Genomic DNA, 23,961 nt, shown 5'->3' with positions numbered 1-23,961 from the left:
CAATGCTTCCAGATTAGAAAATCCACACTAAAGAGATCACTGGCATGCACCCATTCACATTGCTTTTGAACACTATTTAGCTGCTTAAATGCATGCTGCAAAGCAGTTAGCTTTGCATATAGCTTTCATTTACAGGGTAAAAATTGATTTAAGCAGAATTTAACTCAATATAATTGTGCCTGCACTAGGGATATGAACAAATGTGACACTTCTGCTCAGGGGCTGAGAATTTCTCAGTCACAGCGAAATGGCAACCCTGTTATAAGGTTTGGGCTTCTCATCTAGATGCACTGGGAGAACAGCAACCAACAAGTAAAGTCCTACTGAAATTGTTAAAAAGACTAATGATTAAAAATGAAAAAGTAAAGCTCTTTGAGTCACACAAACTCGAGGGCTCTGCCTTTCCCAGCTTCTGCCCAGGCACACAGCTAAGGCTCCTTCCAAAGACTGGGATTTGCTGTATCACATTCCAGGTGTATGTATACCAGCCTAACTCTTTCATCAGTCTCTTCTAGTTTTCCCTTGGCACTTTTTCCTTTGCAAGACTTTCTTAGGAGCCAGTTTTCATTATATGCCAGGAAATCACAGGCTGCACTGCAAAAAGGGGCACATATCCTCGACTTCTCTCAGTTAACAGCAAAACCTCCTCCTTCCTAATTCAGAGACAAACTGTAGAAAATGACCAAATTCCTGATGCCTAAAGCCGTATGTTTAAATATATACATTGGAAAATATCTAACCTGAAAGGTTACTGATTACTGAGACTGTCACTAGTGTCACCAGCAGACATCAAGCTCACCTGGAACAGACACCTTTCCTCAGTTCTACAGACATGGGGAGCCTGTTTTAATACATGTAATTTGAAAATGTAGTTTCAGGAGATCAGTGCTCAGTCACTCCTTCACTTTCTACCATGATGATCTGAGGAATCTGAAGTCAGTTTCCAGGGAGAAAAGACACTGAGCCCCTTTCAGAGCCCAGCAGCTGTAGGAATTTAGCCTTCCCTCCCTCCTGTTCAAATTGTAGTCAAGCAAAAGTCGTGTTCAGGGACAGAGGAGAGAGAGGCCCTTGAAAACAAGCCACTGTTCAAACTGGGACACTTTTTGGTAAAGCTAAGAAGGCAGTCTGAGAACACTATTGATTTCCAGCAATAGAAGCGCCAAACTCCTGCAAAAGCCTCCTGCACCTATTTCTGCTTCATACAAGCCCTAAGGTATTCATGCAGCCACAAAATGCTCACAGTTCAGGGGTTATCAAAGGATTTTAATTCCTCCAACAATCAGAGAATGGGTGGATACAGCTACCAAATGTTGCTCTAGCCCAGCAATTCAGAGAGATGCACATTGTCACATTCAGAACCTGACACTAGTGCAGCAGTCCTGGTCACATGTCATTGCTCAACGATTCTGAGGAAGGTTCAAAGCACACTTTTCCTCCCCAGAGCTGGATTGACTGATAGTGTAGCTTCAAGCCACCTGATGGCTGCATTATGCACTCGACAGAAACACAGCACAGTTCACCACACTTTGCTGTGACAGGCACTTGCCCGAGGGAGAACATTCATTCACAGCAAGCCTGACTGATGGAGTGAGACTGGTTGCCCTCTCTGCTCACAGGGAGGTGTTTTGGGGAAGGCCAACCATGCACTCTGCTCCTGTCCCCCTGTGTATGTTGGTCTATGGCACTGGGTTGATGCACTTGTTTTCCCAGCTTTGCTGCCTTTCCCAGAGGTGCTGCAGTCCAGGAGTGAACATGAATGAGTATTACTGGCAGGCCAGGGAGTGGGATGAGCAGAGCAGGAAGAACTGATTTTAATCCTGAATGTCACCAACTCAGTTGCATCTAGGATCTAGACACACTGCTGAGCACTCTTCCTTTGCAGGTCAGCTTCTGGCCCTTTCTTGGAAAGTTATTACCAGAAGTCAACAAAGTAAACTGCCACTCCTCAGGAGTACTCACAGACCTCGTGTCCATTCCTCAGCCCAAACCTTCCCCTACATCCTGTGAGTAGAGCTTCTGCTTTTCTTGCATGGAGGATTCGAGATTTTACTTCTACAACCATGAAAAAGCAAGCTTGGGATCCCAAAAGGACAAGCTGTACATTCAGAAAGGGTCTTTCTGCTTCACCTCTGTTTTAGCCTCCCTTACCCCTTCTTCTCTGCCAGGGGCTTCCTTTCCCCAGGACACTCATCCCAACCATGATCCTGGGGGCAGGAATTGCTTAGGAGATGTCTAGCATGCCAAAATTCAAGCTTTCCAGCCATAAATGCCTAGGCAATTGCAAGGCTTCAGTCACTTAGAGCCATTAACACTGAAGAGCAGCACAAAGACATCTATACCTACTGGCAAAAGCCAAGGGTTGAAAAGGTGAGCCATCTACAGGAAACACACATCTCCCACCAGCAGAATGACAGCACTGGGCAGACAACACATCACAACATCCCTGCAGGCATCCCAGCCACTGGGCACATCCCTCCCAAACAAACAAAACTCCCACGTGTTTCCTCTGCAACAACTCTGCAACTTCCTGTCCAGGACAGGAATGCAAAGAAATGACAAATAATGATCTTTGATGAATTCAGGGATAAAAAATAAGGTGGCATCCTGTCATCAACATGAGTCTGGCAGGGCCACCTCCCGCTGTCTGCTGGCTTGGCTGCAGCCCCAGCATCAGTGTGATCCCCCAGCTCTGAGGCTGGACTTTCAAGCTCATGGATGAGCAGATGTCTCAGGACATGAAAGAGCCCTGCTGAAAGTATAAACCAAAGCAAAACAACAGCTCACTGAACTGGTCCTGTTGCCTTTCCCTCATCTTGTCTCTCTAGGGCTTCTGGTAGATGCTGCTGCCCATGAGAAATCAGTGTCCCTCGTGGCAGAGACAAATGTCTGTGGGGAGAAAGGACACAAGAGATTTTCTGTAGGCCCATCACGTTACAGCAGACAGTTCTCTGGGCTCCAGAGGTCTGCTCAAGCAGGTGAAATGGGGAATCTACCAAATTTCTTTCCTCTCACCTGACATAGCTGTTCACATTTTATTATAGGGGCAAGACAACGTGAATAAAAACAACATGAAAAGTTGAAATCTCAATAGAAACAACTGAATTATGGCTTTGAACTGGTTATTACATGGAAATTTAAAGTCAGAGTTCAATTTGTCCCTGCAAGCTATGTGAAGTGAGTAGCTAATACAAACCCACTTATTCTGCAATGCAGGGCACAGGATGAAATATTATCTGCACTGTACATGGCTCTGAATGTTTCATTTGGGGCTTTGAGGAGGCCAAGTACATTACATTCCTTCAGTAAGGCAGTCAGGTTTGCTCCCTGCAGCTTTAGGAGGAATCTGGCTGCAGCTCTCATCTTGGCCACCCCACCATCCTTGACAGTGAGCAAGTTTTCCTCTAGCAGAGGGGCAAGCCCCATGCTCTTTGAAATCATTGGATTAATTGTGTGCAATTACAAGCTGTACACACAAGCCCTCTAATTGCAGGATGCTTTTTACCTGACGTTTTGCTCATGAAAAATGGTGTGGCTGGGATAGCTCTAGAAACAGCTCCAGAACATTGAGGTAAGTGCATTCCAGCACATTTCCAAAGAAGCTGCATATCTGGTTTTTACAGCAGATACTTGCTTTGAGGAATGCGTACAACCTAAGTCAGGGAATCACATGTTTGAGAGGTAAAAGACTTTTTGCCCCCAGACCTTTAAGGGTGAAAAAGTATGGGGGGTTTTACGTCACTTCTCACTGTAGTCATGTTCAGCCACTTTTCTCCCCATTTCATAGATAGGACAAAGCAAAATGGGTCAAAATGTCTCTTTCAATAAATACATAAAACCAAACAGACCTACTCCAGGGAGAATTTAGGTTCATGTGCCTCCCCTCAGGCTGCTTACAGATACCAAGTATCATGCACAGTAGAGCACACTACCTTTGACAGGGGTATGCACAACACACTGTTTTACAAGACAAAAGATCCTGGCTTGTCAAGATGTAGCAGGATGGCACCGGGTCGCTTAGGTTTGTAGGTCGGGATAGCTGAACACAAGCTGGTGGTGCAGGGGAGGCTCCGGCAAATGTGCCCTGTGCTCCGGGAGGCAAGACAGCGTTGCTGGTTCAGCAGGACTGCTCCTGAGTTTATTGAGCCTCGTGATTACAGGCTGTCATTAGGGCAGTAAAGTTTAAAGAGAAAGAGAGTGAGAGAGCAAAGACTAGGGAAGGGAACCACACCTATGTCAGGAAGCATTTAAAAAATGCATTGATATGTGCAGGTAACACATGCATGAGTGGTGCCTTATCTTCAGCACAGGAGCACAGTCAGAAAACAAAAGAACCCCAACTCAATTCCAAAGTTGTGGGTTTTGGGTTTGGTGGTTGTTGGAGGGTTTTCCTTTTTTTTTTTTTAATTTTCCTTTTTTCCCCCATTTTACCCACCCCGTTAGTTACCCAGCTTTGCAGCTGCTTGCTCATGCAAAGGGAAAAGAGGTCTTTGCTCCGACACAGCACGGTCCTGCCAAAACCAGCCACCTGCCTTTTCCAGCCACAAAAGGGCTCACGGGCACCGGAGGGATCTGAGCTATGCAAAGGAGGGTCACCTCTCCCAGCGCAATGCAAATTGCTGGAGGAAAGCACAGAGAGAGAAAAGCCCCGCCAAACCCTGTCAAAGCCGATCAGAACAAGACCGTGCAGAGGACGGAGGTGTCTGCAGTGCCCTAAGAGCAGCTCTGGACGAAACAGCGCTTTGAGGCCACTGAGAGGCTGAGCATGTTCGTTCCTTGTCATGTCAGCTGGATGCACCACACCAGGGGATAATAAAACAGGAAAACTTAAAAGAGTTTTAAATACTGATTAAAGCCCACTGGAAATCAAATAAGGGCCATGAAAGCACAAATAGGGCAAAATCGAGGCAGATCTTGACCGGTTTTTTGCATTATTGACTTTTCCAAAAGGGAAGAGACCTGAGTTTATTTGCATGGATTTAGGCTGCACTAAATGTTGCTGAAGTCAGCTCCGCAGAAATAAACACATAGGTTTTGTCAGAAACCCTATGCATTTTCCTACAGGATACGACTAGCCAGACCAGCACCTTTCCGATGGCTGCGGAGAATGAGCTGCCTTGCAAAGGTGACAGTCTGCCACCATCACAGAGCTACTTTAGCAAGTTGTAAGGGCAAACTTCTATCCCTAGTGTACTTCTGAAATGTTTCACAGAAATTAAAGTAAAACCAAAACTCAGACAACAACCTGTGACATGAAAAACAAATTACTCAATGATGACCTAAACTTCCTAGAAATCACCCCGATCTGCATCAAATGCACCAGATTTGTAATCTTGATGAAGCCTTTTTTCACGAGCCCGCCTCTGCCAGGCAGGGGACAGATGGGGATTCAGCATCTCTTGGGCACCACCGGTGAACGCAGCGCTTATAGACCTTCTCTTGGCACCCGCTGGGGCGAAGGACACACAGGAGAGGGAGAGACGGTCCGGCCGGAAAGGTAATGCTCTCCTAAAGCCCACCCGGGCCCCGCGCGTCCCGGCCCGGCCGGAGGAAGGCGGTCTGGAGGCGGCTCTCCTTGGCGCAGTGGGAAACACAGGGACCCGCTGGAGGGGACGCCCCGGGGTCCGTCCGGCGCTCAGGACTCCGGGCGGTGTTTCGGCGGTGGGAAAGCCCAGCGCTGGTTACCAGAGAGGCGATTTTGCATACTTTTACTTCTGCTCCCGCAGCTGCCCAGCTGGGAGGGCTCCAGCTCCGCCGTGAACGGTGGCGAGCGGCACGGAGCGGATGGCAGCGGGGACCTGTCCCCCGCCGGCGGGGCTGGCAGGGGGGCTCGGGGGGCACCAACCTCCGCTGCCGGGGCTGCGGGGCTGGCACCGGCAGCCAGACCTTCTTCCGCAGCCCCAGCTGCCGTGGGCACCGGTTTCTCCTGCTGCGAGCCAAGAGCCCATAGTTTGTGAATGGTGCCGCTAGTCCCGCTCGTCACGCACCGAGCCGTGGGGCTGCGGGCGCTCCCGCTGGCAGCCCGGTGTCTGCGGGCACAGGGCTTTATTTTGGGGAAGCCTGAGGAGACTTTGTCGGTTTTCCCCCCACTTTTCTTTCTCGGCTTTTCTTTTACCGTGTCACCGGCCACCTAGCACTACCACGCTGCACTCCCGAGCCTCCCCTCCGCAGCCGGGGGAGAGCAGCCCGGGCACAGCAGACGGACTCTCGGAACCGTGGGAAAGCGCCGCCGGCTCGAGGGATGCGGGATGAGGGGTGTCCCACGGGGGGCGGCGCGGGAGGGCGGTACCCTCCGCCCCGCCGTGTCCCGCGAACCCACCGGCGAAAGCAGAAAAGGCGGGGGAGCGAGAGGGCGGGGGTGGGAATCCCCAAAAGGCAGAAAGAGCGTCAGCAGCCGGGAAAAAAGCCCCGCGCGGTCGGCAGCGGGGACGGCGGCGGTGACGGCGCTGGGGGCGCCCCCGCGCCGCGCGCTGGGGGGGCCGGGGGCAGCCGCGCCGCGCGCGCGGGGCGGTGCGCGGGGCGGGCGCCGACGTCAGGGCGCCGCGCGCATATTGATGCGGGGGCCCGGCCGCGCTCGCCAAGGAGCAGAAGGAAGCAAGATGGCGGCGCTGTAGGAGCGGGGAGCGCGGCGCCTGGGCTGTGCGTGCTGGATGTCGGCGAGGCTGAGGGACGCGGCAGAGGTCAGAGCGGGATCCCCGCGCCGGCCGCCTTCCCCGCCGGCACCGCGTGGAGGTGTCGCGGGGCAGCGCCGCGCCGCGCCGCGCCGCCGGGGGTCGGCGAGGAGGGGGCGCCGCCGCGGGTCCCCCAACATGGCTGATTGACAGGACCCCCTCCCCACGGGGCCGGACCGGGCTGCGCCTCGCCGCCCCTCCCCGCGCCTTTGTCTGCGGACGGGGGACGGCGGCCGGAGGCGCCCCGGCTTTGTGCCGCTCCCCGGCCCCGGGCGGACACAAAGGCGGGCGCAGCCCGGGGAGAGGGGAGAGAGGCGGGGGGCTTGCGGCGCCTGGGGAGGGCGAGGCGGTGGCGAGCGGACCGCGGTGCCGGGGGGCTCGGGAGGAGAAGTGCGGGCGAGGCGGGGGCTCGGAGCGAGGCCTCCCTTTCTCCCATGCAGTGCTCCACGCGCGTGTTTTGCCCGCGTTGCTAAACCCCGCCGTCGGGGCACAATGTGGCCGCGGGATGAAAAGGAGAATCACTTTCCCGAGCGCGTTCCCTTGAAATAACGCTTTCGGCGAGGTCGGGCTCGTTCCCCGCCAGATGACAGGCAAGAGCAACAACCTCAGCACGCCCGAGTCGGACGCGCGGCAGTGCGCGCTCGCTCGCTCGCATCGCGGCGTTTATCGGCGTTAAATCACCCCTCAGACAGCAGCACTCATTCTCGTGCCCAGAGTTAAAAGAGAGCTTTTCGCCTCGCGGTCTGAGTGTTGGAAATTCAGCAGACTCTTTTCTGTTAAGTATTTTCCTTTTCGGAGCGAGGTGAAGGGAAAAGTGATGTGGTCCAGCGTGCTTTCACCGAAACGCTGCAGCCAAAGATCTCATCACAAGATTTTCTTTCCGTGATGAGCGGCATACGATTGTGCAGGCTCTGAGCAGTGATCGGCAGCTCTGAATATATGCTCAGCATCATTTTCTTTGCTTTTTCCTTTCGATGTGAAGTTTAAGAGTTTCAGAGATGAGGAGATAACACTGTCCCTAGTGAAAGCAGGTCAGTGGGTGTTGTTTGTCGGCTAATGAGGCCGTTCTATTCGCGTGTTAATGGCAGGTTGACTTACTGCAGCAGGGGGTGAGTGCAGTCACACATTCACTTGTGTATCTGCGTGTGTATTCCACTATGGCACTTTGGAGGCTGTAAAGTGCAAAACAGGACGTGGTTGCCGAAGATACTCAGCAGGGAGATGTCAATGGTCAATAGTCATGTCCAAACTCGAGTTATAGGGGGGATCTGACTGCTGCTGTTAACTCTCTGAAGCAATGTACCCATCCTGGATTTTATCCCGCAGAAAACCACCATTGGGAACCAATGAAAAAAAAAATTTCTTGGCAGTATTTTGTCTCTCTCATAGAGAGCTTAGTTTGAACCCTGACAATGAAGACAGAAAACATTTAAATGTACAAACCAGGGTGGGGGGAGAAGGGAAAAAGCGAAGGCAAAGATATGGAAAACAACGTTTTGGTGGTGGGACTGCTGTTAAGGTGAGATGAACAACTCAAAAGTCACCTTTCAGTAGAAAGAGTTGTTACATCTTGGGAAGTGACATAAAAAACCCTTTGTGAATGCATCCAGGGAACCTCAGAAAGTGGTTTTGTCTTGCCCATTCCAAAATCTTGAAGAGAAGACAAGGTTGAACAGGAGACACTGAGGCACCTGAATCTACCCAATTATCACTGTTGGTAGCAAGATTTTTAGCCAGAACTTTGGCTTTGTGGTGATACATTGTGGTGGCTTTTAGCCAGGAAAACTGGTATTGTTTTGATAGAGTACACATGGTCTTAGACTTTGGCATGTCAGCATTGTTTAAAGAACAAGAATCGTGTGCTTGTTGCGGGTTACTGAGTTATGATGGACAGATTTCCAAGTTCTCTTCTTGGTACCAGTGCTGCACTGGATAGCAGAAATACAAGGTTGTAAATGTTTTGGCTTTTGCATGGGGAATTGGAAGAACCTGTAGTTGCTGCTGGAATGGACAGTTCAGCTGCCAAAGTTGGATGGGTCTGTTTCTTCTTGACTAAGCACTTTAGATGCTGCTGGCCCGTGTCTTCCACACTCTTCCTTTAAATATTAGCAACAGCTGTAAAGAAAAGAAAAGGGGAAAAAAAGCCCTCATCATATTTTGGAACAAATCTTCTCAAAAAAACATGAAGGTCAGGTTGGATTAATGTTACTGACCCTGGTCAGGTTAACAGGGAGTGCCCCACTCCTAAGTTACTTGCATGGACAGTAGTGTTTTTATCAGTGTGCCTAAGCAGTGATTTTAAATCCCTTGTTCCATTTTGTTCCAAATGGAACAGGTATTTTGTGTTTCTATAAGAGCCAAGTAAGGTCCTTTGTAAAAAGCTGACAATTTGTCAAGGTGGAATTCCAGAAGAGCTGTCAAATTTGGCTTGTCACAGCGAGTGACCCCTCTACCTCTCTCACTGGGCTGCTGCACAGTAGCTCGAGGCATGGTAGCAGCATCTGTCAGCCAGCTTCACAACTGGAGCTTGAAAGTGGTAGAACCAAGTTGCCAAGTTTCAAGTAGAGTTGGTGGTTATCTTGGAAACTGCACTGGAGAACACAACCACAAATTATTTTGGCAAATAATATACAGTATTTATTTAGTCCAGCTCTCTGATTGCTGTTAAGGCAGTCAGCCAGCAGCATTAAGTGTTGTGACATCATTTTGAAAGGTAATGTGCTGGTTCTGAAATGGAGTGGGATGTACTATGATTCATTATTAAAAAAAAAGCTGTAGTCTGAACAGAGATAAAGCATATGACTGCATCATGGCTGAAAGCCAAAAACAGAATTGTGTGAATCAATCACACTTGCAGCATTATTCCCATCCCTTACTTCATAAGGCAGTGAATGCCATCTTACTCATTTAGTGATATTCTGCAGCAGAAATATGCTTTTGAACACTGAACAAGTAACTACTAACAAGTTGCTATAGTTCTGGTTATTTTATCATCACTGCTTACATGTTCAATTTGCATACCTCATCCCAATAATCCTAGATAATGAAACCTTATAAATGGAAAGTACTGTGAGTAATCATCCTCGTAGTCACCCATTGAAAAGAAATCACTTCTGCCTTACCTTAGGGTAGATGAGTTTGCTTAAAAAATCTATTTTATACATATATGTACATATATATATGTATGTGTATATATATACATATGGAAAATCACCCATTTTGCTGAGGAACTACTCAGTGGGTGGATGCAGAGATGGTGGGGTTAAGGAATGAAATTATGACCCTCCAGCATCAGCTGGACTAATCCCAAGGACAGCTGATGACTGACCCAAAAAGATTGTTTGGATTAAAATACTGGGAATGTGCCTTGCATTAAGTAGCAGGGAGGAAGAAGGTAGAGAAAAATAAAGTCTGAGAAATAGAAAGAACAGCTAACTAATTTTACCCACATATTTCACACTGTTCTTGAAATTAAAAAGAAAATATGTCCTAACTTATAGGTGGATGAGGAAGAGTTTTATACTGTTTTTTCACTGTAAATAATTTGAAATCTGAGATCACTTTAAAGACAATTGCCATACTTTGAAAAACACTTAAACAAATAAAAGTCATAAAGATTTAGATTCCTGTCTGTCTTTTCAAGCAGGCTTGTTCGTCTCTGTAAAACACCTTCCAGAATGCTGAATCATCTTAGTTACCTGAACAAAATTGAGGCTTTAAAAAGTGAAGTTTTCTGTGAAGGTGGGGATTCCAAGTTGGAGTGTTGTTGCCTTGTAGTATACATATGGCAAGAAATCCCAGAACGATTATTCTAACAGATAAATAAAAGCTTGCAGTATTTGACCTAATTCCTTGTGTGTGTGTTTTTCCTCTTACTAAAACAAAAATAAAAAATTTAACACAGGAGGCATTTCTGCTGCAGTGTGGTAAAGAATAGGCTTGTTCTCCATTCAAGTTCAGCAAGAAAGAATAATTCAGCATTTTAAGGCAATCAAGTACAAAGTTTTGTTAAACCACAGCAGACAGTTTCAAAGAAGTGAGCAGGTGAGTGTTTAGATAGCTAAGATAACCAGAAGTAGCTCAATAACCAAATACCCCTTGGAAGTGTCTTCCCCAGGTACAGGGCACTACCATCCACGCTCTGATTAAATACTATGATGCAATTTAGACAACATGAATTAATCTTCCCGTGTTCTGCAGCATTACCTCTAACCTCAAATATATTCCACGTTTTCCCAGCATGTGAATCTTGGTTTTACCAGGTGTATTCATGGGGGAGGGGAAGTTTCCAGGTTGAAGTTGAATTTTTGCAGCTGTATCAAGAACAACATCTGCATCCTTTACTCTATATGAGCTACCCTGTCCTTAAACTTACATTTCAATGACTAAAGTTTAAACAACTCTTCTGCCTAATCGCCTTTCCAATAACGCATCGTCAGTCCAAGTTTGTGTTCCAGTGCCCTGGCGCGAGCTGCTCTAAGTCCCATCGTGTTGGGAAAGGATTTGGCTCATTGCAGCCAAAGCCGGGCTTACCGAGTGGTAGGTTTAGGTCAGGACGATGACTCTCCATGCGGTTGCGTGCACGTGGTTTGAGTGTTTACAAACAGTGTCCCAGCATCCTCGGCAGCTGCCTTGACGCAGCCAGTGAGGACAGAGTTCTAGGAATGTCCCTAGTCCTCACGGACAGCTGAGGAGGGGAAAGAAATAAAAAAAAGACAAGTTTTAAGAACACATATCATAGTTTGGGTTTTGGCTGTGCTTTCTGCATCTGTGTTACATTGTAGACCGCTGGATCCTTTGTCAAACGCCACTGTTTTTTTTTTTTTCCTCTGCGCTTGAGCGCAGTCTGGGCTATGTTGACGGGTTTGTCTGGAACAGACTGACCCGAAGTAGGAGATGGGGGTTAAGGGAATTGTTGCAAAGGTTTCACATTATTCTGTGCCCCTCCTCCCCTTTTAAAAATGTATAATCAATTCAAATCCCAAAAGCTTTTATCAAAAAACAGCTCTTTACAATATAAGAGTAAATGGTACAACCACTGTAAATTGTTATATATTTTTTCCTTAATTAAGTATGATTCACTGCCTGTTAGGATTCTAGAACAATTCCCTTTTTAAGGAACAAGAAAGAAATCACGAATCTTACCAACTTTATGAGTAAAATCAAATAGCTGAAAGTCTCTATTACTTATTGAGGCATGTTGACACAAAAAGGTGTTGCTGTTATGAAAGTTTTACCACTGCAAGGCAAGTTTTGGATCTCCATTAGGTCTAAGAAGCCTGGTGGAAATTTCTGCACTTACCCAAAAAGAAAAAGGAGGGGGAGAAATGCTGTTGGTTATTGGGGATGCCTTGCAGAGATGAAAAGGCCCTGTAGCACAACGTGTTTCATGCTCTCCCCTGTGGACCTAAACCAAACCTGTCAGGCCAGTTCTGCTCTTCAGAGACACTTGAAACCTATGCCCTGCATGTCCTGTAGGACCTTATTATCAGAGCATCTAACACTCCTTATCCAGTCCCATGCACATTTTTCAGACTTTCTTAGGCAGTTTTGCGGGAAGCACTCAGAACATTGTGCAAAGCACATCACTTGCTTTACAAAATAAATCCTAGGATCTGTTTTCTCCTCATAGGGAGGAAGGAGTTGGTACAAATGCCTCTTCCATGTGGTGAATTTATCTGGATGACTCATGGTATTCACTGTCATGCAACAGAGTAGGAAGGCTGATCACAGATCTTGTTATACACATGGCTTCTGCTAGCAGTTGTATGTTCACATTCTACGCTCCCATTTTCTGTTGATGTCTATTACAACACTGTAATTTTGTAATTACACTACAGTAGTGTCTTCTCATTTGCAGGACAAAATTATTTGTGTCACATCCAGAATCTGGTTCTGTTTCAGTAAGCTCTTTATCACCTCTCATTTTCTTTTCTGGCCTTTTTTTTTTTTACCTACAGTTCCTATTACTCTTGCACTAGCTAGGTATAAGAAGGTAGGTAGCAAGCAAGAGTAAAGCATGTGAGAGAATATGTGGCATTCCTGAGTCTGTGCTATTTGCTCCTTCTCTGCCACTTCTGCCAGTGTTAGAGAGATCAAAGGGTAAACATTAACCCTGGGCCTGATTCTGGTGGCAGAGTTTTGCCCTCATCTTCTGTGTCCTTTAGTATCTTTCCAGATTTGTCCCTTCAAATGAAAGACAACAGCTGCTCATGCAACATTCACCCCATTTCATGCCCCTGATGCTTTTTTTTCATCTTTTTTTAATCTGTTTGTTCTTTCAGTGCTACTTCACTTGTGTTTGAAGTCACGTTCTTTGAAGTTATACAATTTTTATACTTGCCAAAGGACACAAAACTCTTTCAGCTCTTATGTAAGCAAAAAGGAGTAAAGAATGATTGCATATTTTCTCTTGTGTGCAAGTAGCATTACGCTCCTGCTCAAAATGAGGAAAAGGAATTGTCACAGTAAAACAGAAGTTTCTGCTGTTTTCCCAAAGTTAAAGACCACAGAAGTGAGGTATTTCCATGAAGCTTCAAGTGCATGTACAACTTAATAAAAGGAATGCTGTTTATCCCTAAAAGAGAACATAGGAAAGCTGGCAAATACATGGGACTCACCTCTTCCTGGGATATGGAACAGTGGTGGTATGTGTGGGCACATATTGCAGATTTTAACATACTTTCTTTTCAGGTTATCAAATTTTTGCTCCCTCTGCACTCCTTTGGTTGCTTTTGTATTTCAAGTTTGTCTGCCCAAAAAAGCTCTGAAGTACTACTTAAATGGCAACACTTAAAATCAAAAACATGAAAGCCGAACAACTGGAAAGGGTCAGATTTAACACTTATTTAATTTTTTGTATCTAGTAGACATTTTTATAGGAAGGAAAATGTATGCTAGTGTGTTTCCCATTCTATGCACAGGTAGTTGCAAATGTACATACCACATACTAGGAGTGAGTGAAAATACAGACCAAATAGGGAACAACACTCCTGATATTCATATAGATGAAAACCACATAAAGCAGAAAAATACAGCCTTTCAGTTCTCTGCTGTTTCTATGGTGCTTTCCATACTTTACATGGAACATTTGTTTTCCTTAAGGAAGTTTAGACCTGTACTTTTCTGCTTCCCTGTAATCCTTAATGCAGAGAAGCTTCTGTAGGTGTGAGAAAGCAGTAAGAAAACCAAGAACGGTGCTGATCTGTTTTCTTTCTCTTTATTACTGTGTGTAGTGGCTGAGAAATGAGAAACCAGGCAGGAAAATACAAATTTCTATCTGGTTTTCCACTGTGTCTATGCTGTACAGTTGACAATACATTAAGTATAGGTGGCTTTTTTTTCCCCAATGTCAGCTGACTTGTGATCCTGCAAACTGCCATTTTCACAAAGTCCTTTTCATTTGTCTTGGGCTTGCCAAGCTATGCCAGAGACACTTGGAGCAGTAAGGCACTTAGTCAGTCATATATACTTTGCAGTACTGAAAAACAAAAGTAGTTTTGTGGGCGCTTTTTTTTTTTTTTTTTTTTTTTTGGGACAGGGAGAAGAAATGCATTGAAAGACTATGAGTATAGAAGCTAAAAACCAAATTTTTACTTAGAAGCCCCAACTTTGAAAGCAGCTGCAAGTTAACATGTATTTTGCTATGAAATGTAGACTCTAGCAGATGAATAAGACATTATGCATCTGGAAGAGGGGGTCTAACTACCAAAAGAATAGCTGCTTTTTCTTGAAACAAGGAGCTGGTTGAGATGCTTTGTTGGACAAGCTGGAGCATGAGTCTAATTCAAGATGGCAACTCTGATGCTTCTAAATATAAGGAGAGTGGATAGAGTGAAATTAATTATTGCACATTAGGAGGCACCTCATATCCCAGCCACGAAACAGAATCCCACTGTGCTTGGGGCTGTACAAGCATAAGCCATTTTTATTCTGTCTTACTATTTAATTCAGTGAAAGAGGCAGAGAAAAGGGGTCTGGCAGCACACAAGGGCCAGAGTGTTAGTAACTCTTGTTTATAGCAGAGGCAGGCAGCTCCCTTTCAAAAAACTAAATATTTCCAGTAAATAAAGCAAAGCTGCTATTAGTGCCTGCTCTGTGTGTGTGTGTGTGTGTGTGTGTGTGTGTGAGAGGAGCTCCTGAGCAGCACTGCTGCAGCCTTTTCCCCAGGGTGCTGATGTTAATGAGCAGGCAAAACACGCAAAGAAGGAGAGAAAGGGTATAAAATTAATAAGCAACAACTGAGAGCCAAAGCACACAAAGATCATGCAATGTGGTACAAACCCTGCTGGAGTCATTCATTTTCTGTGCCTTTTTTTTCTTAACCCTAGAGGACCTACAGGAAAGCTGTGGTACAGCTGGGAACTGAACACATATCTCCTAAACCCCAGTGCTTTACCCATGATACCCTCCTTCCTGCTCATTCAGAAGTTTACAGATCGTTTTCTCTGCTTACTAAGATAACAGAAGTATCAATTTTAAGAAACAGAAACTAGATGCTTTTCACTTTTTTTTAGAATTCGGTTTTCAGTAGCATTTTCTGTTGATTGACAACATGTTCTGGTTTTGCTGCACAAACTTTCGGACCTCTAAATCAGCAGGGCTTATCCAAAACGACTCAGCAAATTAAAATTGAATAAATCTCCTCAGGGAAAAGAATGACTTTTTGTTCACTGCTTTATGCCACTGTTTAAGTCCTCCACTCCAAGTGAGAAAGGATGCAGGAAGAATGTTATCTCCATTTTACTGACACTGTAGGAACAGTACCTCCATGTACCTCCAAACAAATAATTAAAATAATAATTAAAAGTAGTAGGTTGTGTCAGTTAATCACAGTGTGTGAAACAGTTATGACATTTCTATAAGTGGGTATTCCAGTTAACTCCCTTTAATACCCTTGATCCTCCTATTCATTCAGGCAAGATTTCCCACAGTCTGCAAGTCGTTCATGTACAGCAGCTCCAATCTACCACACAATTCCCATTTGATCTTTTTTATCAATTGAAGGTTTGTGAGGGTCCACAAACCTTCATGCTGACATCACACTTGGTAGCAGAGCTCAAAGGAGGGAAATACAAAAATAAAACCAATTTTAATTTGGTGTCAGAAATCTCTGTGCTGGAGATGAGATGCACAAATTTGCATTAACTGACATTAACCATAGCAGCATTCATAGCTTAATGTCCACCTTCATCTCCTAGACCCGAACTGGAGATATCAAGCTTTAATGTTTCTGGCCTTTGAGAATTCCTTGGCTGTGGGTCATAGTCATAGCTCAGCCTGTCTGGTTACATAGTGCATTTAACCAAGCCCACCCTATTTAACTTCAGCACATTCACGGTCTTGTGATACAATCCATGATGAACTGCATTTGGAAATAAAATCCAATCAGTAATTTAGCTCATGCAGCATCTCTGGATGCTGTCAGACGCAGCTGACCATGAAGGACAGATGGATTTTTCCCTGCCATGTTTAGAGATACAATACCACTGCAAAGGGCTTTGGAAAAAGATGGAGCAGAGCACTGGGACTTGCCTCCCACGGTTGCTCTCTCCCCACGGCAGTTTGGAGGTTCAGCCAGCCCAGCCCACGTGGCTGATGCGCACGTGGCGCGCTGTTTACAAACACCCTCCCGGGTGTCCCCAGGCACCACTGGGTGCCACACTGCCGCTTTGACTGCGCCCGTCTTCCACCTAGTCCTGACTAAAGGCAGGACTGTGATGGGCTGTGGAGCCTGCTAGCTTCTTCAGGTTTGCTCATTTTATATTTAAGCACTATTCAGGCCAGGGGTTTAGAGCAAGGTCGTCCACAGTGAGTCAAAAATAGAAACTTCATTGCTCGATTGCATAGTAGCACTGGAGAGCGCTAGCTAGATGTACACACAACAGTGGGGAAGGTACTTTTCTGCTTTCCAGAAACACTACTAAGGAATTGAATAACGTTTACAGTAGGGAAGATTTCAAAAAGCCTGTGGAAATGAATTGACACTTTAATTCTTTTTTTCATTTCCCACTAACAAACCAGGGACCATTTCTTGTCCAAGTTTAAGAGATGGGGCTCAAAAAAACACAAATAGTTTGGAGCAGCTATTATTTAAAACCAGAACTGCATTATCACTCAGAGAAGACTGCCTCAGTTCTGCTTTGTTCTAGCAGGCCACTGGCGTACAGTAAGAAAGAGGTTTGAACAGCTGTGTGTTGCAGTGTTAAATGGCCTCCCATAGCTGAGGCACAAAAAGACAAAGCCTGTTTCTTTCCAGCTGCTCAGCTAAAATTGTATTCACTTACTTTTGCTACTCTCCCTACCAGTTCAGAGTTCAAGGACTCATATATCTACCGTACTTTGAGTTCAGATAACAAGATATAACTACATGGAGGGAAACAAACAGAAAAGTTCCTGTTCTTCAAAGACGTGCACTTTTTCTGTACTTGTTCCCCTGTTTTGTTTCGGGGTGTGCACAGTTTATTTTTCTCCTTTTGTTTTACTCTCCCTCCCTGCACCCCCTCCCGCTCACCCTCTGCTGCGTGCACACCCTCTTCCAGCCGCCTCTCTGGCTTGCCTGGCCGAGAACTGCAGACTCAGCAGAGACTGGTAACACTTTAACTCTTTGTCCTATTCTCAGCTCTCCCAGGAAAGGTCAAAGCAAACGAGACTTACAGCTGCGCTTGAAACAGAGCTGCTATAATGGAGAGGACATTGACCATAGACTGCTCCCCCCGTCACGTTTTGTGAAGCATATGAAGTGAGGGGACGGCATGAGATGAAACTTTGCACAGGTTTGGGTGGCTGGATCTACTTATTTCTCATTAAGAGGAAATGAAAGACTTGTGACTTTTGTTTGTACTGGCCATATCATGCAACTTCTACTGATAAACAGAAATAATTTAGGAATTACTTCCTCTAATGCCTGAAACGTGGTCTTAATTTCATCAGTGCAAAGCCAGCAAAAAGCTATTACAGACACGAATACTCTGTTATGTATCTTTGAAGTAATTTTGGAAACTTTGGCAATGTGCCCTTACACAGTTCTTTTCCCTAAGAGCCACAGTTTTGCATTGTGTTCTGGGACCACGTGGGCTCCAATTTTAGTGACTTAGGGCAGAAAGGAGTTCCATTTTTGTTAAGAACAATTCAGCACTGCCATTTGCTTACACTGAGACGAAGCTGCGGGGCCACCATCAGCACTAGCACAGGTGCACGTGTGCTGCGTACGGAAGGAGGCTCCCGCTCGCCCTTCAGACGCGCTGCCGTGGTGCCCTCCGGGGCTGCGCGGGGTGTGCGCCAGCCGGGCCGCTGGCGCTGCTTGGCTAGCGACATGGCCCTGCCGCCAAGCTTTACCTCGGCTCTGGCACTCCAGGTCGTGCTGGTGTCTCGCCACGTGCTTACGCACATGGCAGCAGTGTTTACAAACATGACCCCAGAACTCGTACGGGAGGTTGTGAAAGAGGCAGCCAGTGCCACATCCCGCGCGCCGGCCTGACCTGGATCGCCAGCGCTGGGAAGGAGCAGCCAGGCGCTCCTACCAACGCAGGCTCTGGGAGACGCTCAAAGCAGACGATTTTGCTCCCAAACTGTTTTGAAGTATCATTGCCACCATGAGAGCGTTTTCCACCATAAACTAAAAATAGCTGCTATTAACTAGCAGGAGCAGCGGGTAAGTGATTCAGCAACTCAGGGATAGAAGTGACTGTGTTCTTCAGCACTCTGTTTCTGCCTTGAACTAACTCGGCGCATAAAATTTTCACAACGGGAAGGAAATGCAAAGCTGGCTTACTTTGGCTAAACGAAACGAACACCATGATCATGTAGTTCCTGATTGACAGTTCCTTTTTTTATTTCTCTATTAACACTCAGGCACTAATGAATGCTTCGTAGTCAGGCTGTGACCATCCATTTAGGAAAAAGATGCCTTAATAATTTCAAATGAAGCCCTTCCATCTACAAAATATGAATACCATTATATGGCTGATTTGGCTTTTTGACACGGGCTTAAAGAAAAAAAGCTGAAATGCTGCTTCAGCAAACCAAGCACTGAATGCTCAATTGTCAAATGTCCGTGTTCTATCTTCACATGTATATTTTTTACAGTACACGTCTACTGAAAAAAAGAAGGCATCCCTTCCTCATTGTTGAAGCTCTCAAAAGAAGTTTATATTGTATGCAGTTTGCTTTCTATAAGTTAGCAGTTTATAGTAAAGTGGAGTAAGTGATCCAAGAATTAGTTTTTGACAGATTCTAGCATTCTTGAAGTTGTCTCAGAAATGCATGTATGTGGAGGAAGACAGGTATTATAATTGTGAGTGATTGCTCAAAATAATCAGTTTTCTTGAAAAAGCTGCTAAATAAGCAAAAATAATCCATCCTTGTTAAAAATCACTTCCAGTTTTCACTTTTGGAATTGAAGAATTTAATCTCAGCTTTGCAAAAGCCTCCTAAATGATGAAAAATTATTTTCCCCCTCTCAAACAGAAAGTTTGACTTCTCAGAAACAGATGAGATGGTAGAAAGATGGTAATTCTGTTTTATATTAGTTATTGTAATACATCTCAGTGTTTGTAAATATCATAATGATAAAGCCTGTAGGAAAGACACACTACAAGCTTCTCCACGCCTCTTCTGTAATACAGTTCAATCCCACTACTGAATAAAATTTTTCTAATACAGATGTCATCTTTTCCAACCATACCCATGGCAGTTCTGCATTAGAGTTGTCAAAAATTCCTGCAAAGTTTATTCACTATGTAAACAAAATGCAACAAGAGAGGGTTACACGTGTTCACTCTGGCTTGGTCACTAGCTCACTTCATGTGGTCTCTGATAGCTCTAACCTGAGCTGCAGGTTAGCCCCTGACTCACTGCCAATTTTGTTCAGTCTCCTATTTTTAATCTTGTATTTAGAATGAGCAGATGTACTTGGTCAATTATTGATGTATTTTCACTGCTGAATGTTCATTACAATGTTCATTACACTGTATATAACAGAAATAAGAATGGAAATACTGAAAATAGGTCACTGCTGTATTCCTATTTTCTTTGTAGCATTTCTCCTGCCTGAGGAAAGCAAATCCACCTTACTGTGAAACTGTACAAGTATGGGCAGAGTGGTAGAATGGAGAATTAGAGCCTTAGTGTAAAATCATCCCTTAATGTATATAGCTTTCCTCTTGGGTACATCATTGTGCATCCTCTAGAGTCTTTCCTCAGAAACCCTGAAGCACTTTTTAAATTGTTCTGAATCAGAAAGTACTGAGGTTTTCAAGAACTGGATTATTATTAGTACTTATGATGACTGTGGACTTTACCAGTACATTTAACCAATGTAATAGATACACTAATTCTGTCTGGTGAATCTTTGACTCGGAGAATGTTCTTATTGTTTATATTATTTTCTTACATTATATGAAGAGCTTCTTTTAGTCACCCAATGAAGAGAATATAAGGGAAGAAGTGCTGTTTATGATGAAATTTATTTTATTCAATGCTTTTAGTTGGGGGCAGGAGGTAAGGGAACAGTGTAAGATTACCATTGTATGCTACAGGGTGAATACCGCCATTGTGTCAGTTTAGATGAGTATCTCAAAATAAATACAGACTCTGTCATGGGTTTGTCCTCTAGGTAAAAAAACAGTGGAAATCTTGTTTAACAAGTTCAGCAGAAGGCACACCTAAAGTTTAATTATGTCTTTAGATGCATGGGTGCAAGTCTTACTAAAGAGTTTTACTCAACTCCCTGAGAACAGACTTAGGACTTTTGATTTTTCTTATACTTAGATGGATTGATCTACAGTCATGACACTGTACAATTTGGGGAAGAATATCCCTTGGCATAATAAACAACTATTCCCAGCCACAGCTGTCTCTGCCTCCTAGGTGTGTGGGAGAGAGCAAGAGATTATTCACAAGTTTATATTTTTAAGTTAATACTCTTTCTTCACCACTCTGAAAAGCCAATCTACCAAAAAAAGCAAGGGAAGATGGAGAAGACATGAAACAGAACTTCTGGTATTTACCTGAGGATTTTGTATTAATGTCTTTTGGAGCTGCCAAAAGTTGAAGCACTGAATGAGGCAGTGAGAGGACTTCCTGCCCTAAAAGGTAGACAGAGAGGGGTCAAATTGTTCCTCTGTCTCTCTTACTCACTGTTTTCTTAGCAGAATATGGTTCCTTAACAGACCAACTGCTTATTGGTTTTGTGCACAGAGAATAAAATTTACCGAATGCCTGCTGGACAGTACATTAAGTTACACTAACAACTGTCCACAGCACTCTAAGGCAAGGTGGGAACATGCAACGGGCCTCCAAAATACATGTTCAGCATAAACCACTGGCAGAAAATGTTTTCCATCACCCTACTTTAAAACATAACAAGTCCTGTAAATTCAAGAGTCACAAGAACTATAATATGTGAATAAGAGAACAAAAACAATGCAAGGAACAAGGAGCATTTCAGATTTTTTTACAGTACTGGGGAAAAAGGCCTGGAGATGTTTTTAGGAAAACAAGAAAATCCCACCTTATAGAGTGAGTTTAAAAAACACAAAAGTGGCTGAGCCATACCAGCAATGGCTTTTCTTCATATTCACAGTATGAAACCAGTGAGGTGCTAAGGTTTCTTCCCATGTCTTTCATGAAAAGAAACACTTACAAGAAACACTACTGTGCTTCACCCACCAGCCTGACTTTGGCCACCTCCAAAGCTTCAAAATATGACCAAAGCCCTATTTCTAGTAGTCAAGTTGCATATCAATGAAAGAAAGCAGCTGCATATATTTAACAAGCTGTAGAAACCCTGATTTATAAATTCAAAAGAGATACTCCAGAAGCAGCAAAATCAAATCTTATCTACTGCTCATGTTTCACTATACTGGCAGCCTTTTTATTTTTTTTCCCCATCTGATTTTTTATCATTGCTATAGCTCCATGGACCTATACATGGAGTATGGTTGTCTCAAGAGTAGCAATTCCCATGAAACTCAATGCTAAAGAATGTCATGCTTCAGTGTAAAGTTTTGATGTGGAAAATTTAGGTTAGTTGAATTTTGAGGGGAAGACATTCATTTGTGAACTCCTTTTTGCCTACTCAAACTTGCTTGCACCGTTATCCAGGAAACTTCTCCTCAGGATACACTAAACAGCCTTTCCCTGTACCAGTGCACAGCAGTAAGAAAGATGGAAAAGCTGTTCCTAAAAGTTGTCTGAAATAGTCATGGAAGAGACCATTTGTTCCATCTTCTTCTCCCAAGTCGGCCAAATCATAAAACCTGCACTTTTTGATAAAAAGGTGAATAATCTGCTCTAGAAGACCTCTGCTAATAGAGATTCTATACTCTTCCAAGTCTTCTCATCTTGGTGAACATTTTTGCCTTTTGGACAGATAAAGCATTTCGGTTGAAGCTCTTCCTTCTTTAAGAAGAAAAGTAACTTAATGCCTGAAAAAGCCACACAAAGTACCTGTGCAAAAATTACCTTTTTTTTTCTCAAAAAAGTTTGACATAACTGCTCAGCTTGATGTTCACTCTAACTTCAGGAACTCCTGTTCCTCATTCAGTGTGTTTGCTTATGATTGTTCCTACCTTGAGACATTGCCCTCAGGCTACCAATACAAGAAACCCCCTAAGAAGTTCAGGAAAAAAGATAGTTTGTGAAACAAAGAAGTTGGTGTCATCAAGGAGGAGGAACTGCATAGTGAGAGGATCTTAAGTAACTACACTTTTTTGTGAGGGTCTGGTGATCCATTGTAGTGTGCATTTCTTGCCAAGGACCATGCCCCTGTTACCTGGGCACACTGCTGCTTTTCTGTGCATAATGGAAAGAAATTTTCTGCCATGGAAGAAGATCTGGACAATACAATGGACAGCTTAAGTGTAGGCACTTGCTCATTGTGGCAGTAAAGGGAAGTGGGGAAAACAGATGCAACACAGTACTTAATCTTAGCAGTATGTATGGCTTTGTTAAGCTGTAGTGAAGGAAGACAGAAACATGTCTCAGAGAATGCAAAATGCTAGAAAATATTTCTCTTGAGCTATAGTGCCAGAGGTGTACGATTTGTCCAAGGGAAGATCTGAATTCTCCTCCTCTTTCTTGTTCCAGTGGCATTTTCAGATGAAATTTGAAAATTATGAGTGTTCCCATATATTCTGACTTCAAAAACAATAGCTTGTGCTGGATCTGGGCCTCAAAGCAGGCAGCACAGAATGAGGCACTAGGAAGTAAAGCACAATGAAAATAACTCTGGAGTGTGAGTTAGATAACATACACTGAAAACAAAGAAGGGCTCTGAGGAGCTACCTTTGGCTCTCTAGCACCATTTGAAGAAAGACAGTATTTAAAGAAGGTAGCAGCCAACATATTTCAAATTGCTGAAAGGAAACAAAGACAGTGGGTGTGCTTAAATCCTCACCATCACAGACTGTCACTTAAGCAGGTTCCTTTGTAAGCAGCAGACATTTCTCTGAATTAGGACCATGTCTAGGCTCCTGCTCCTTAAGGATACAGTCTGTAGGGGCTTTAAGTCTCATGGTTTTAGCTATCATTTGAAGGTTGGCTGAATCATTACTGAGTGATTATACATTTCACTGAGGCATTTGCCCTTCAGCAGACTATGATAAAAACAGACAGTTGTTTGCTTCAGTGTGGCACTTCTCAGCTGCTGCTGGCTGTTTCCCTGTGTGCTCCTTCCTCTAAAGACTTCACCACAGTATGTCTGAGAGTGCTGCTGCAAAAACATGGTCCAGAAAATCTCTTATCAGGAACACGTACAGACTGACTGCATACCCCAAGAAGCTATTTTATTCATTTGTTCATTTTTGCAACATCCCAAAAAGTTGTAGTTTATGCCACCAGCAGCAAATGTGGCCACTTCCACAGTTCTTGTAAAGCAGTGGCATGAACTGTTTAATTATCTAAAAAGAGCAAGCAAGTGTTGGGGTTTTTAAAGATTAGATTGAAGGAACAGGAAAAAGCTCTCTCCTTTAGTTCTTTCCTTTTGTTTCTAGTTTTAATATTTAATGAACATGTGATATTGTTTTAAGCTAGTCCTGATGGTCTTGTGAAGTTAGTATTTAAAGCAGATGGCTGCAGTGCTTTAATAAGCTGGTTACTATAGAAACACAGCACTGTGAAAGCAAGAGTTTCTGTAATGCATGGTTCCCTCACTAAACATTTTAAAGACTCCTGATCTACATGTAGCAGGCCCAAAGAATACTAACCAAGAAATGGAAAAGAGAGATAATATGCCTGGAGTATTTACTTCGGCTGGGGTCCACTTAAACCTAGCTGGATAGCTAACATTTTT

The 23,961-nt window shown here is 44.4% G+C and overlaps 1 protein-coding gene across 2 annotated transcripts in view; it reads left to right on the top strand.

Moving 5' to 3' along the window:
- The first annotated feature begins 6,521 nt into the window (after nt 1–6,521).
- Nucleotides 6,522–23,961, top strand: part of TET2 (tet methylcytosine dioxygenase 2) — a 69,980-nt gene continuing 52,540 nt past the window's right edge. For both annotated transcript variants that reach the window (XM_079306763.1, XM_079306762.1), the window contains exon 1: nt 6,522–6,677. In XM_079306763.1, the coding sequence (XP_079162889.1) occupies nt 6,648–6,677 (30 nt within the window). In that variant the 5' untranslated portion in view covers nt 6,522–6,647. The remainder of the gene's footprint in view (nt 6,678–23,961) is intronic.

The sequence above is a fragment of the Erithacus rubecula genome (genome assembly GCF_903797595.1).
Source record: "Erithacus rubecula genome assembly, chromosome: 5".
In the NCBI taxonomy this organism is placed as follows: domain Eukaryota; kingdom Metazoa; phylum Chordata; class Aves; order Passeriformes; family Muscicapidae; genus Erithacus; species Erithacus rubecula.
This window is presented reverse-complemented; position numbering and strand designations above follow the sequence as displayed.